Here is a 16,839-nt window from a genome sequence, read left to right on the forward strand (position 1 = left end):
GAGCCGCTATTCCCCATGGTCCTTTCAGGAACCCCAGCATCCACTTAGGACGATAGAGAAAATATGTGTATAACCTTATAGATGTGCAGCGGCGCTACCGCTGGTGTGCTCCTCCCCCTGCTATGACCCCCTGGTACCAGTACAGAGTCTGCAACAGTGTGGGTCTGTGGAGGAGCAGCGTGCATGCAGCCTTGATGATCCGCAGCAGCAGGAAATGGCGCCTTCCCGCCTCTGGTCCCGCTCTCCGGGAAGCCCCGCCCCTTGTAATGGCACACGGTCCCATTAATGTTTATACTGGCTAATTTTAACATAAAACAGTACACACAAAGCCTAATTGACAGTGAGCACTGTGGAGCATAAGCCCACTGAGCCAGTGTAGCCCATGGCGGACACCGCGGCTCGTGGCCGCCACGTGATATGCCGCCAAACCGCACCGGGGACCCCCAGCTCCTTGGGCACATTTTTCTAAACCGAGTCTGGTAGGAGAGGCATAGAGGAGAGGAGCCGGAACACACATACACTAAAGGTTTTTCAAGTGCCAGGCTCCAGTGGAGCCGATCTATACCCCATGGTACTAAAGTACAGTTCCCCAGTATCCACTAGAACATTAGAGAAATATTTTACCCATTTAAGTAAATGTGAAGAAACAGTAATTCTAGCTAGAAGGTCTGTTAACATGTAATGACTAAATATAGGCAACATACAACATTGTTATCCTTAAATACATTCTCAACAGTGTTCATGTAATACTGATTGCAGGAATACTCCTTTATGCACTAAACTGATGAATCAATCCTTAATGTGCTTCTTACACAATTTTTATTTTATTCTTTAGCACTAAAATATTTTAAGTACAAAAATACATTATTTTTATACATATTTTCTGTGATGAAACTTTCTATTTACAATTTCCATGCCTGTCCCTGTACCGTAGACAGACTGGGAAACATTACACAAGTTTTGTTCTGTTGAGATAATCAGTCACTATTGGAATTGTCCACAACGGCCTATAAAAACCATAAGGGTCGGTTCAGATCACCACACGAAGGCAGCTCTTTCCCGCAGCATGCGCACGCCGAACCTCTGCCATTCCCGTTGGTAAATCCACAATTCCTGAGTGGTGTCAAGACAAGCGAGGACTGCACCCCCTTTCCAAGCAATCAGCCGCGGGTCCATATCCTACAGAAACCACAGACATGTTAGGAAATAGGTCACTAAAACATACATGTCATGACCAAAATACTGCAAAGACCAGAGGGATAATAATTCCATTAAAAAAGAAGGCTCAAAGCAAATTACATCAAGGTCTGTTGTATTATTGTATCTCCTATTTAAACATAATCAAAATCAGGTATATTGCTCTTCATCTATGGTCTCTACATTGCTTAGTCACTTACACGACCCCAGGTGGGAAATGTATTAAATCAAATAAAGAGAGTGAAGAAGTGATCAACCAATCAGATTCTAGCTAGCACTTATCAAGTACATTTCATAAAATGATAGGTAGAAGCGGATTGGTTGATATGGGCAACTTCTCTGTTTAGAAGGTTTAACACATCTCTCCCTATGTCACATAAGCCAAACATCAGGTTTTGGGTTGCTGGGCGGTGGATTGGGTAGTGCAGCACTGCATCTTGGACTGTACCATCTACATGTGGGGGAAGGGGGCTACTAGCAGTATTGAACAAAGCTCAAAAGAAGGTAAACGGCAGCACATTTTCGAGACTGGAGGAGGACTGTCCTACTATACCACCTTCCTTGTGGTTCAATTATAACGTTATTCCATCTGTGATTTTAGTTTGTCTTTTCAAAAACATACGACACCGCTCCAATTCCCTCGTTTTCACTTTATCCCCTGGTCTTACTGGCTTCCTGTCCCGCTTATTGCTGCCGATTTTGCCGTATTCCCGTCAACAGATCTGCATATTCCCATATCTCATCAGTTAATCGCCTTTCACCTTATGCCTTCTGTATTTACCTTTTCTGTTATATTAAAAATTCATATTGGCTGATACATCTTATTTCTTACATATACAACAACAATAGTACAGGGGTCTCAACAAGCAGGGAGAAAACAGTACTTACAATATTGAGATATATTACCTTGGGTCTCGTGATGACTTCTACATTTTCAACAACTCTCCTGAAGGACGGGGGCATCTTATTTAGTATTCGATGTTGCAAAAACTGCTGAGCCTTGTGGAACATTAACCCCCCGCCGACCACCAAGATGGAGCTGTACATCTTTTTCTTGGTGTCATCAGAGGCTGAAAGCAATTTTGAAAGTTTTACTTAAAGAAAAAAGGAACAAATTTTAAATCGTAATAATCCTGAGCTCAGTCAATCCTGTATTATGGGCCTGCTTCAGAGGACGTAGTAATAGCCGCCGCTGGCGCACCTTTGTACGCAGATACGGTGTACAAATATGGAAATGTTGCAGCCACCAGGAGTTGTACAGAGACGCCAACCACAGACCCGCCACTTGTGTAAAAAGAAACAAGGATTTGTTACATCATTGGACCTCGGAGTAACCAATGGTTACTCACAAGGACAGTCGCTTCTAAGACGCTGGGGCCAGGGGAACAAACGTACAAACATCAGCACTTCTTATTATTGCAAATCTGTTTATATTTCACAAAATAAATGTATGAGGTATTATTTGATGTAGTAGCCTACATCATTGGTCCTCAATTCCTTCTACCTGGACATCAAGCTTCAACTAACACTGAAATGCACTAAAAGTCAAATGAACACACTTGGAGGCTGACATGCAACAAAGGCTTGTCTGTAATCCGCACACAAAAGGCCTTATACTGTAGGTTGGATGGACAGTAGCTAAGACAACACTAGGCAGTATTTTTAAACAAAACATAGTACAAGTACACCACCGATTATCCGGCACCTGATAGTCCGTCACCTATTTTAATCCGGACACATCAAGTGCCGGGAGAAGTTAGGCTGCGGGTGGGAGTTAGAATGTGGGAGGGTCTAGATAGGCAGCGGGCAGCTTGGTTAGGATGCAAGTGGGGAGTCTGGCTGAGGGCGGGTAGTCGGGCTGTGGTGTGGCGATTCAGGCTGTGGCGCGGGGAGTCAGGCTGTGTGGCCGGGGTTAGGGGAGACACTAAGGATAGATTTAGGCTGCGGGGGCAGGGGGGAGTCAGGATGCCACCGACACCACCATCAACGATACCATCGATAATACAGCAAAACCGATAATCCGGCAAAGTGCTGGAACCGAGGGTGCCGGATTATGGGTGGTGTACCTGTAAGCACATGCTTGGCTAATCACAGGGAATATGTGGCTGTCAGTCTTACCGCAGCAGTCGATACTATGAAGAATTGCCTTGTCCAGACCCAGCGCTTTTCCTTCAAATTGAGATACTATGCTTTTCCTGGAGAATAAGGCTGCAGATGCCTCTTCTCCATCATTTCCAGACCCCATACAGTCACTCTGAGAGGGCCCGAGCTCTGCTTCCAGCATATGTCCTCTTTCCGAAACATCCAGGGCCTGTCCTCGTGGATCATCAAACATACCGGGCTTGGGCATGCCCTTACGGTCAGCGGCTGCCCTAGAAGACTATAAAGAAGGGTCACAAATATATATATATATATATATATATATTTATATATATATATATATATATATATATTTATATTTATTTATTTTGGAAATTGCATTTCACTAATTGTTTTCACACTTGAAAAAACGTCACTCAGTGTATGCTGCTAATACCCTCTACAGAAGAGTTCTCATTACTTCCCTGTCTTTAGGTTTGGAATTAGAACATACTTACGTAAGCACAAATGGCCTGACTCAGAGTCACAAACAGCTGTGAGCAACCACAGGCACTTCAGAGTTGTACACCTCTCAGCTGCATTTCCACGGGCAGCATCTGGGCACATAGGATAAGTGTGCTGTGTGCGTGTAGATGGAAGTGTGGACTATTCAGGAGGGGAGCGTATGCAGAGGTCCAGCTTATTTCAGATGGATCTATTACACCAAAGATAGAGAAACTGCACATAGACACTGAGGTGGGAATATAATTATGTGCGAGTCTACAAATCTGTTTCATGAAACTTGCAGACTTGGCACGAATGCACACACCAGAGAATTTGCAGATCCAATTAAAAATGCCAATTTGTGGTACTTGCGGTATGGGTGTGCAAATTTTCTACTAAATGTGATATGCTAAAAGAGTATGAAAAAGTGGGGAGACCATCCTGAAGCCAAAATAAGTGACACTATATAGAAAGCTGCTTAGTGGGCATAAGGAAAGTACTGGATGCTTTTAAAAGTACCGGCTGATTTGTGCAATTTTTTTATTTAAGTAAACAAATTAATTACAAAGGAAGTAAAGGAAAAATGCAATTTATGGGGTGCATAATCCAATGAAAAAATTGATTCTGGTGTAATCGTAGACCATTTTATTTTTATTTTAAATCCCAAAAATTACAATTATTGTCCCATTTAAGCTAATAGAAAACTTCTAAATGCCTAATTAGTCAATGGGTGGTGGGGTTTGGCAAGGGTTTCTCAAGAAAGTCCTGACATTTTTACCTTAAAATAAAGATTTTCACACAACCCCACCACCCACACACAAATTTCTTCTGAAAGAGCAATGCGAGTTCGGAATTGGAATTTTCTGTGGGAATTCCTAACTGGTTTGTCCCTGACAGTGAGGACAGCAACTTTCACAGTGAATTACACAGATGTAGATAAGCACTTATTTCCGAGCACACACAGGAGCTGATTCAGAGGTGCACGCAGACCATACACAATACTGATATTTGCGCAGCTGAGCGATTTGGTACTGCGCATGCACAATATAGCCTGAAAACCCATACAGTGCACAAATGTGCTACTGCATACAGGAGAGCTGGTAACAGAATTCGGCAAAGTAATGAGGCGATCCTGGCCGGTGGTCTGAGGGGAGCGCAAATAAAAATCCGCCACATGGGCATGGAATGGGAGTGTTGCGGTGGGTGTCAATATATGTGGACTGCGCTCTCAGGAGCACAGCCGCTTCCACAGAGGCCATGATCATAAAAAGACACTGCGTCTGCCATAAGGTGCTGATGGTGAACGCGATGGCACCCATGGTGGACTGTCTAGAACCAATGGGGGTGTTACTGCGTGTAGGGGCGCAGAAAATTGGCATCTCCAGGCTTGCACATTTAGGGACACGACAGTGCACGAGCAGAAGGCTAAAGCTAGCATTTGCATATTGTTGCACCCAGGACTCCAGCAATGGGTACTAGAGCGGATGCAGCAACTTCCATATCTGAATCATGCTCTGCGTGCGACTCTGAAACAGCACCAAAGTAGGGGGGATTTCATTAAGTCATCTCAAGGGGCTCAGGCTCTTTCTCTATAGAATCCTTACTATATGAAGCCATTAATATCAATATGTTCAAGCTGCGGGAGAGTGCGAGACATACCTGGTCCTGTTTGCTCTGTGTTGCCAGCAGATAATGTTCATCATGGGGATCTTCTGGGTCTCCCTGAGATCTGCGCTGTAAGTGGGTCATTTTCTGGCCTGCAATTCCAAACGTGGCTGGATAGAACAGTGACATTGGGGCCTATGTAGTAGAAAGCGAACATCAGATGTACAGATAAATGAGAGAACTCCTTCCTTAGCATGTGTGACAGCAGCAACACAGAGACCGTTCTTGTAGCTCATTACAAAGTAGGGATTGTTTAAACACAGTACTACATAATGTAACGCAAACATAAAATCCAGTGACTGTATCTGCTCCCAGATTGTTCATTCATTTATAGTACATTATCATAGTCATTTTAAATGAGAAGGTTGTCACTACCATCAGAATAAAGCAGATGGTTGTGACCAGTGACACCTTCAGAGTCAATATTACTTCTTGTACACATGGCTAATAGAAAAAAAGGATTTTAATACCTACCGGTAAATCCTTTTCTCGTAGTCCATAAGGGATATTGGGCGCCTGCCTCAGTGCGGTGACTTTTCTGCAGGTGGTCTATTGGTGGTTCCCTGTTCAGCTGTTACTGTTTTGTTGCCGGCCGTTGCTGGTCTTGTTGGTGTGCCGGTGTATAAATCTCACCACTGTTGTTTTTTTGTTGCTAATGATCCTTCTCTCGAGTATGTCCTTTCTCTGTTTTACCTATAACTGCCTATGGTGGGTGGGGGGGGGGGCATAGAGGGGAGGAGCCAGCACACCCAGTTGAAGAAATTTAAAGTGCACTGGCTCCTTTGGACCTGGTCTATACCCATCATATTAATGTGTCCCCAATATCCCTTATGGACTATGAGAAAAGGATTTACCGGTATAAGTGCTCACAGGGTTGAACAAGAACTGGTGCAAGAAAAAAAAAAAAAAAAGCGTATGTCAAACTTGAGCAGTTTTTTTTCTTTTTCTTCTGCGCTTGCATGTAAGTGCATGTATCCAGGTAGCATGTGCACAGAGTAGAAGTTGTGATTGCTGTACATGGGAGACACTCAGTCTCTGAAATGTTTTGAAAATGCATTGCACGTTCCTGGGCGGATGGTCTGGTTTACGAGTGTGTCGCTGAAAACCGCTGCATACAGACCCGCTCAGCCACTCACATTAGAGCCCATACTCAGACAAACTGCCGCTGTTATAGATGCACCAATTGCTGTTCAGCATCAGTGACGCTGAAAGTGGTCATCTCTGAATGCTTCAAATTGTCTCACTTCACCATTATCCAAATTCATATCTAGAGTCCCATTGGTGGAGGATGTTATTTTGGTTTGCTGTTGCTTCAGTTAGTAATAATAAATACTGTACACTGAAGCAGTCGTTTATCCTTGACCCATTCGGTATGCTTTTTTGCAATGTATATCTAAACAAAGGGATACCATTTACACAGATGCCAGGTCTTTAAGTATACACAAACCTCTCCCATTTCCATCTTTCCTTCCCTTTCTAAGCATATATCCGTCCAGTCTCGCTGCCCATTCAGGACTTTCCTCCAGCCAAGTCTTATTATATTCATTACATAATAATTGTATTCCAACATCATTTGATGGAGGTTACATATTTTGCTTGGAAAGACTCCTAGCATGTGGCACCTTACATTTGATATTTCTACTCCCTTCTTCCCTGTCTATGCTATATTGCACACTGCTCCTATCTAAGGGGATCCTGGCACACGGGATGCCAGCTGTCGCTCTACCAACAGCGGCATCCTGTCCGCCAGAATGCCGGCAGCGGGGCGAGCACATCCAGGCCCCTTGTTGGTTCGCTTCGCTCGCCACAGGTTCTATTCTCCCTCTATGGGTGTCATAGACACCCACAGAGGGAGAATCACCTATGTCGCTGGTATTCTGGCAGAGGCATTGTACCCCCGTCTGTATTGCGATTGCCGGGATCCTGACAGTCGGTATGTTAAACACAAACCTATGTATGTCACCCACAGCTACTAATTTTAAATTCTATCCCAGCCGTGTAACCACCTTCTCCCAAGCACAGCTCCACCATTCCTATGCAGTCACTGCTGGAGAACTGCAGTTTTCTCTAGCATTCATAAAGGATATTAGGGACACATTAATACGATGGGGATGTCCCAAAGCTTCCAGAATGGACGGAGACTGCTGCAGTACCGCCTGCCCAAACTGGGTAACCTCTTTGGCCAGGGTATTAAAACCGTAAAACTTCACTAAAGTGTTCTTCCCCGACCAGGGAGCAGCTCGGCACAGTTGCAGGGCCGAGACTCCACAGGCAGCAGCCCAGGAAGACCCCACTGATCTTGTAGAGTGGGCCTTCAGAGATTGTGAAACAGGCAAGGCTGCCGACATACTGGCTTGTTGGATAGTGAGCCGAAGCCAACGAGCAATGGACTGCTTGGAAGCAGGGCAACCGTATTTTCTGCGCATCATACAGCACGAACAAGGAATCAGTCTTTCTGATTCGAGCCGTTCTCTTGACATAGATCTTTAAGGCTCTCACAGCATCCAATGCTTCCGAAGGAGCAGAGGCGCCAGAACTGGACGGAATTACAATAGGTTGATTCAAATGGAATGCGGAGACAACCTTCAGCAGGAACTGCTGCCGAGTCCTGAGCGCCGTTCTGTCCTCGAAAAAGACCAAATACGGACTTTTACACGATAAAGCACCCAATGCTGAGACACGTCTAGCAGAAGCCAGGGCCAGTAACATCACAGTCTTCCACGTGAGGTACTTGTCTTCCACCGTCATCAGAGGTTCAAATCAAGAAGACTGTAGAAAATTCAACACCACATTCAAATCGCAAGGTGCCGTGGGCGGCACAAACGGAGTTTGTGTGTGAAGCACCCCTTGCAAGAAGGTCTGAACTCCTGGTATCACTGGCAATTTCTTCTGAAAGAAAACTGAGAGGGCTAAAATCTGGACCTTAATGGAACCCAGACGTAAGCCCTTATCCACACCAGTTTGCAGGAAATGGAGGAAGCGTTTCAAGTGGAACTCGGCAGGCGGATACGAGCGTTCCTCGCACCCATAGACATATCTTCTCCAGATATGATGATCGTGTTTTGACATCACAGATTTCCTGGCCTGAACCATGGTAGCAATGACCTTCTTGGAAAGGCACTTGTGAGCTAAGATGTTCCGCTCAATTGCCATGCCGTCAAACGAAGCCGCGGTAAGTCCAGGTAGACGAACGGTCCCTGCTGAAGAAGATCCCTCCTTAGTGGCAGAGATCAAGGGTCTTCTACGAACATGCCCAGAAGATCCGCGTACCAAGTTCTCCGGGGCAATCAGGATTGCCTGAACCCCTTCTTAGTACACGTGGATCAACAGAATTGGAGTAAACAGGTAGACCAGCTGATACGGCCAAGGTGACGTTAGTGCATCCACTGAGCTCACCTGAGGTTCCCTGGTTCGTGAGCAATAGTAGCGAAGCTTCTTGATGAGGTGAGACGCAATCATGTCTATTTGTGGGCAACACCACCGGTCGATGAGCTGTTGGAACACCTGGAGGTGTAGTCCCCACTCCCCTGGGTGGAGATCGTGACAACTCAGGAAGACCGCTTCCCAGTTGTCCACTCCCGGAATGAAGATTGCGGACAGCGCTCTTGCATTTCTTTCTGCCCAGAGGAGTATTTTTGACACCTCTCGCATGCAGGCCCTGATTTTTGTCCCTCCTTGTCGACTGATGTACGCCATCAATCGAGCATTGTAGATTGCCCGAAGTTCCAGAATGTTGATTGGAAGTAGGGCTTCTTGGTCAGACCATCTGCCCTGGAACTGAGCCCATTGGATGACAGCACCCCATCCTCTCAGATTCGCATCCGTTGTGAGGAGGATCCAATCTTGAATCCCGAAACTTCGGCCTTCCAGTAGGTTGGATGACTGCAGCCACCACAGTAGTGAAATCCTGGCCCGAGGCGACAGTTGAATCACCCGGTGCATCTGAAGATGTGACCCAGACCGACCATTTGCTCAGGACATCCAACTGAAATGTTCCGGTGTGGAATCCTCCATACTGGATTTCCTCGTACGAGGCCACCATCTGCCCCAACAATCGTATCTAAAGATGAATGGATGGATATTCACGCAGGTCAGAGAACCATGCGGACCATTTCCTGGAGTGTTCTCGCTTTGTCCACTGGGAGGAACACTTTTTGCGCCACAGTATCCAGTAGCATTCCCAAGAACAGGAGGCACCGAGATGGCTCCAGGTGGGACTTCTGTAAATTGAGGATCCACCCATGGTGTGACAGAAGCTGGATAGTGCGATCTATATGGAGCAACAGAAGCTCCCTGGATTCTGCCTTTATCAGGAGATTGTCAATGTAAGGGACAATTTTGACCCCATGGTCTCGGAGCTGGATCATCTCCACCATCACCTTCGTGAACACCTGCGGGGCCGTAGACAGGCCGAAGGGTAACGCCTGGAACTGGTAGCGATTGTTCAGCAGGGTAAACCTCAGATAAGCCGGATGAGGAGGCCAAATCGGGATAAGAAGATTGCATCCTTGATATCCAGGGAAACCAGGAATTCCCGTTCCTCCAAGCCTGCAATCACTGCTTGTAAAGATTTAATCTTGAACTTGAAAACCTTCAGGTAGGACTTCAGATTCAAAATGGGCCTTACTGACGGGTCTGGTTTTGACGAAGAGATTGGAGTAGTAACCTGGTCCTTGTTGTTGCAGTGGCACTGGAACAATGACTTGTGACTGAGTCAACTTTCTGATGGCCAGCAGCAGCGTAACACGCATATCCTCCAATGCTGGTGAGCTTGATTGGAAAAAAATTGTTGGGGAGGAGCACCGTCAAGCAATGGCTGGTTTCTTAGGCCTACCTCTGGTGCCTCTAGCCGCAATGGAGGCACCTTTGGCCCTACATCGAAATCTGGAGGACCGAAAGGACTGAGTAGATGGCCCCGGTAGGTCCTTCTAGCTGGCGGGGCCCCAGAGGGGAGAAACGTGGCTTTCCCCACAGTAACCTTAGAGATCCACGCATCCAGTTCACCCCTGAAAAAGCCATTCCCCTGAAAAGGGAAGAAACACCACACTGCACTTGGATTCTGCGTCCGCAACCCACTGATGCAACCACAAGGCCCTGCGCGCAGACCCTGCCATAGCAGTGGTCCTAGCATTAATATTGCCAATCTCTTTGAGAGAGTCACACAGCACACGAGCAGTATCCTGAATGTGTTTTACGACTCACCGTAGTAACCAGGGAACTATTCCCTGAGAGACCCTCCTGTATTTGAGTGGCCCATGTATGAATGACATGTGTTATTCAGCAACCTGCTATGACCGGTCTTTGAGACATACCTGCAGCTGCATAAATAGACTTCAATGTGGTCTCTATTTTTCTATCCCGGAGCAGAGAGTACCACCTTCTTAGAAAGGCGAGAGAGACTGATACGTCCACAGCTGGGGGTACTTCCCAGAATTTTCTGCCTTCAGTAGCAAATGGGAAAGTGTGCAAAAATCGTTTTGACACTTGGTATTTTTTATCTGGATTTTTCAAGGCTAACTTTAATAGGTCCTCTAATTCTGTAGAATCAGGGAAAGTGACACTCAGTTTGTTTTGTCTGAGAAAAACCGACAGCTGAGTTGCAGCGTCCTCTAGAGGGAGTTTTAACACATCCCGTATAGCCAGAATGAGGGGTTCAATACAGTGTGTAGAAAAGGGATCCCCACCAATGGGGTCCACTTCCTCCCCATCCTCCTGTATTTCTTCTTCAGAATCTGAGAGTAAGGCAGGTAAGCCACGTTTTTGGGGACCTGTAGAAATGGGGTGATGGGGGGTATCCGCCCTAGATGCCAGGTCTGCAACAGCCTGCTGTAATTGTGGAGTCTTATGGCATTTGCAGTGAGCTGAGGTGACATATCAGACATCATATTTTTGATTGCACCCAGCCAGGAAGGCTCTGGACCCTCCCCCACAGCCCCCTCAGTGATTTGTGAGGACTGACTACATTGCTCACATGAAATGAAGCCAGAGGATAGAGGAGAGAATCTGATGCTACACACATTGCACAACTTGTGTTTTGCCATGATTGGAGTAACAACACAGACATATACATAAACACAGACAAGTGTAAACAAGCCTGCCCTTACTGTATGCGAGGGGGAGACAGAGAGAAGGCACCAGCAAACCAAGCTACCCAGCCCCAGTGAGGCTGTTAACTGATTTTTACTCAGTGAAACACTGTAATAGTATGTTATACATATATATATATATATATATATTCCTCCAGGGACATAGACTGTGCACAATAGCGGCTCTCCCCCTGAGATACACCCTGTACCAAGTTTCCAGCATGTTCCTGCTTGCGTGGAGGAGCTGTGCGTGCAGGCTGCTGTGCAGAGGAAGGCGCCAAAATGCAGCTGTGCCCGCTCTGAGGAAGCTCCGCCCCCCGCAATGGCGCCAGAGCTGCAGAAATATTTATACTGGCAATGTCTCCCAGAAGTGTAAAAACAACATATAAATGTACGTTTTTCACTAACCGCTGCCAATGTACACAGGGGGCTACAGCGGGTCCCCTTTAGGAGGGTCCCGTATGCCTGGAATTGGGGGGGGGGCTGGTCTGTACTCACCACTGATGTCACCTTCAGACAATGTTAAGGGTGTGCGGCGTGCTGCGATTGCGACAGCCAAGGCTCAGTGCCCCGCTGAACAAACAACCTCTCAGGACGGTGGTCCTGCAGCGGGAAAATGGCTCTGCACCTCAGGAGGCCGGTGACCGTCCGCCTCCTAACTCCCACGGTGCAGGTATGCTGTTGCCCAAACAGCATACCGCAAATAACAAAGATTGAAAATAAACTGAAGAAAACTGTCTTGAGCTGCAGAGATGTGCATCCTCTCCTGAGGGCACTTTTTTTCTAAAGTGTGTGTGTGTGTGTGTGTGTAGGGGGGGAGCATAGAGGGGAGGAGCCAGCACACCCAGTTGAAGAAATTTAAAGTGCACTGGCTCCTTTGGACCCCATCTATACTTATCGTACTAACATGACCCAATATCCCTTATGGATGGTAGAGAAATAAAGAATTATGTGAAAAATAATCATATTGATTCACTGTGTCCAACTCCAAAAAAAGACAGTTGCTTTTGGCAAGTAAAACAAGAACCAAATACATGGAGCGTGCGGTTTGGCCAGGTACCATTTAATAGAACGGCTATCTGGGTACCTAGGGAATAATGATCACAACATTTTAACATATGACCAGAGTTTTGTAATGGACCTATAAAAACTCTGAATTATAAAAGGGCAAATTCTATTCTGCTCAGAGAAGTGGGTGGACTGGGAAAGTGTGAGACCGAATGAGAAATTTCTTTAACTATTTTAAATAAATACTGTTGCAAAACAACCAACCAGTCACCTTCCAAAGACTATGCCAGATAAATGACAGAAGCTGGTTGCTTTGGGATACCTCCCCACTTTATCTCTCCCCAAGGCAAGATACTGTACATCTACCCCTTAAACCGTAAAGCAGACCCGTCTAATATATAAACATTTTTAAAAGTATATAATCAACATACAAGTGTATAAACAGAAGGGAAAAGAAGAGAGCCCTGATTTTTCGTTAAACAATATTTTTTTGGGTTGGTTACGAGATCCTTTTGGAGTGTATTTAAGAGGAGGAAAAATGGTTGTGTGGAGAAACCCTATATACACCCATCTGTGCTAAAGGAACCAAGCACCTAATATTCACCAAGGACTGCAATTACAAAGCTGTTTGCAGCAGCTTTGAAATTGCAATCCATAGCAATGCAAATGCAGTAGGAGGTGCATACCACCTCCTCCCTGCATTTGTGATGCATCCGCATCCGAGATGAACATCGTGACACATCGACGGAAGCTGAGTGTGCCTAAGCTTTCAGCCTTGCCGTTACAGGACAGCCTGCAAGGCCAAGGAAACGGTGTCTTGCGACGCAGTCCTTGGCCTCGCCACTCCCGAAAACACACGCGTAGGACGGGTCCTGCGCGTACCCAGGACCTCACCATCGGGGAAATGCATCAGGAAAAATTGATGTGAACAATTTTACTGTGGCGAATTGAATTCTCCCCCACAAGGTACTTTTGATAGAACAGTTACAGACAGTCATCAGTGGAGCAGTCAAAAGGTATCAGAATTATGTTTAAACTTTTTATTAATACATTTGTAGAAGGCCAAGACAGGTAGAAGTTCACATTTGTTAATTACCGTAATCGGTAAAAGGTAATAAACCAAAACAGTTACTGGCTTCAAAAAGGTTCAGATAAAATGACAAACTGGGCTGAATGGCACATTCATATCAATGTAGAAAAATGTAGGATAATGTACCTAAAGTGTGGCAACAACTTACACATTAAATGGAATACAACTGGAACCCTGCAGAGACATGGGGTCAATGAAAGAAAGACTGCTTCACCATCAGAATAGGAAGGGTTCTTTACAGTAAAGGTGGTTACATTGTGGAATTCCTTACTACAGGAGAGGCAGATTCAGTAACAGAATGAAAAATGGATTGGAAGCCAGTCTTACATTACAGTAAATGGTATATGTAACTTTAGTTAGTAGAGGACATTATGGAGATACACACAATTTATTCACCATTTTTAGCGTCCGGTAAGAACTGTGATCTTAAATTGGCAACCGTTGCATTGGAGATTCTGTTATTGCAATTTGAAATTAAACTCGACTGGCCTTACCTGAAGTTTTTCATCTCCCAATCTCATTTGGTACAACAAGGCTGGGGAATCTGGGTGCCGCACCTGAAATTCGTGATCCTGCAGTCCACAAACATCCTGCGCCAAATACACAAATACTTTATTTAGCCTGAACACTTCACCTAAGTTTCCAACAGAACAATATAAACCGCCAAGAGTCTCAGTAAGCCATTAATTTTATCAAGTACATTATTAGTGTCTTAAAGCCATGGACTCCGCAATTTATAGACAGAAAAACTGAATACATTTTCAGAGAATTAGTGGGAGTTTCACACATGAAAAACCATTCAAGGCATAGAGGGTTATTATAGAAATACACCAGGAAGGGGTGGAGAGGAATCTAAAAAACATGCCATGTCAATACCCACCTTACTGTTCAGTAATGTGTTATACTGTATTTATTTAAAAGCACAGGTATGCATATTACCGCTTATTAATACAAGTGGGCACTACCATACTGCTTACTCGCTCAACATATCATTAAATAACCAATTATTGATGGATTACGCTCACAATACAAGGGGGTAAATTTACTAATATACGTGTTGCAGCCAATTTGATGAATCTTAGCTGACATCGGCCGTTTAAGACTACAGTGTTTTTTCAATTAGAGTTCACTGATGCCGATGTAATTCGTATTGTCGGGTAGTGTTTTACGGGAGAGATTAGTAAAACACCGCAGGACATAACACAATGAAGACCGGCCGAATCAGTGAGATCCATGCAGGCCTTTATTGTGTACAGTATTTAAATAGGTAAAAATAAAAATTGTGCGGGCTCCCCCCTCCTAAGCATAATCAGCCCTGGGCTCTTTAAGCAGGTCCTGGTTGTTCAAATATAGGGAAAAAAATAGCGTAGGGTTCCCCAGTATTTTAACAACCAGTAGTGGGCTCTTGGATTGGTCCTAGTTCCAAAAATATGGTGGGAAAGGACGTGGGGGTGCCCCATATTTTTTAAACCAGCACTGGGCTCCACTAGCCAAGGAGATAATGTCACAGCCGGAAGACACATTTATATAGCTTGTGGCGGCAGTGGCATTACCCCCCAACTAGTCACCACTGGCAGGGGGTACCCTGGGGGAGTGGGGACCCCCCAATAAAGCACCCATCCAGGCACCCAATGGCCAGGGATGAAACCCGGGGCTGTCCCTGCCATCCGTGGGCTGTGGATGGCAGGCTGATAGCCCACGTGTAAAAAAAACCCCCAGGATTTTGGTACCTACTGGTAAATCCTTTTCTCCGATTCCATAGGGGACACTGGAGAGCTTACGCTGGGGTATAGAGGCTTAGTTGCTGGGAGCTGCACAATACTAATCTAGACAAAAGTGTGATGCTCCTTCCCCCTCTACTACCCATCATCCCCCAGTTAGAAAATTGTAGTCCAAGAGGAGATGGAGCAGAGGAGAGTTGAAATAGGAGAACACACAAACAGAACAGAAACAAACAAACAAACAAACAAACAAACAGGTCAAAACCGAAAAACTATCTACAAGAAGCAGTTGAAAGAGCCGTGGAGGGCGTCCAGTGTCCCCTGTGGAATCGGAGAAAAAGATTTACCGGTAGGTACCAAAATCCTGTTTTATCTTTCATTCACTAGGGGACACTGGGGAGCTTACGCTGGGGAAGTCCCAAAGTTGAGGAACCTGCAAAACTAAGTGGCCAAACGAGAGGCCGAAGATGCAAATGTGTCAAATCGATAGAACTTAAAAACATATTTGACGAGGACCAAGTTGCCGCACGACAAAGTTGCATAGTTGAAGCCCCCCGACGAGACGCCCAGGATGTACCCACCAACCTGGTGGAATGCTCCCCAATGGAGGACGGAGGCTGCAAGGCCTCGCGGACATATGCCTGACGGATGTTCAAGCGAATCCATCGAGGCAGAATCTGCTTGAAGGCCGGCCATTCCCTTCAGGCAGCAGCGTAAAACAAACAAACACGTGTCCGATTTCTGTAAGAAGGCCGTCCTAGCTACATAAGTGCGCAAGGCCCAGACCACATCCAGTGTAGAGGGTTGCTGGGAATCCTCTCGAAAAAGCCGGAACTACAATCGGCTGATTAATATGAAAGGTGGACACCATCTTCGGAAGGAAAGTAGCCTGCGTCCGCAGTTCCACCCTGTCATCATGGAATACAAGATATGGTGGCTTGCAGGACAAAGCACCCAATTCAGATACTCAGCGAGCAGATGCCAGAGCTGGCAAAAGAACAGTCATCCAGGAGAGAAACCTAATTTAGACCTCCTCCAATAGTTCAAACGTAGAGGACTGAAGGAAGGATACAGTAACACCAAGGTTAAATCCCATGGTGCCATAGGCAGAACAAACGGAGGTTGACGTCTGAGCGCTTCTTGAAGCTTTGAACGTCAGGTAAATTGAAGTTTGAATTTCAGGTAAGAGAGCCAGACGTCGTTGGAAAAAAATGAGGGGGCAGAAACCTGTACCTTTAAGGACCCCAAACAGGTCGCCTTGTCCAGGGGTGGAAACACTCACTGTAGTCTTGAGTAGAGTATCAATCCTAGAAACCAAAGATGCTGAGTTGGTATTAGGCGAGACTTGTCGAAATTGACGATCCACCCATGATGAATTAGAGCCTGGTAAGTTAAAAATACATGTTCTAGAAGAGTCGTTTCCGTGTTTCAGTTGGTGCCTGGTTTAACAAGTCGTCCAAGTAAGGAACAATGGTGACCCCCAATGACC

The 16,839-nt window shown here is 45.6% G+C and overlaps 1 protein-coding gene across 1 annotated transcript in view; it reads right to left on the minus strand.

The window, feature by feature from the left end:
* Nucleotides 1–802: 802 nt before the first annotated feature.
* ACTR8 (actin related protein 8) overlaps nt 803–16,839 on the minus strand; it is an 81,014-nt gene continuing 64,977 nt past the window's right edge. Inside the window, exons 9-13 of the mRNA XM_063940827.1 lie at nt 14,124–14,219; nt 5,440–5,580; nt 3,316–3,577; nt 2,104–2,267; nt 803–1,179 (exon numbers count right to left, since the gene is read on the minus strand). Of these exons, the coding sequence (XP_063796897.1) occupies nt 1,036–1,179; nt 2,104–2,267; nt 3,316–3,577; nt 5,440–5,580; nt 14,124–14,219 (807 nt within the window). The 3' untranslated portion in view covers nt 803–1,035. The remainder of the gene's footprint in view (nt 1,180–2,103; nt 2,268–3,315; nt 3,578–5,439; nt 5,581–14,123; nt 14,220–16,839) is intronic.

Source organism: Pseudophryne corroboree, chromosome 9 (assembly GCF_028390025.1).
Source record: "Pseudophryne corroboree isolate aPseCor3 chromosome 9, aPseCor3.hap2, whole genome shotgun sequence".
Taxonomy (NCBI): Eukaryota; Metazoa; Chordata; class Amphibia; order Anura; family Myobatrachidae; genus Pseudophryne; species Pseudophryne corroboree.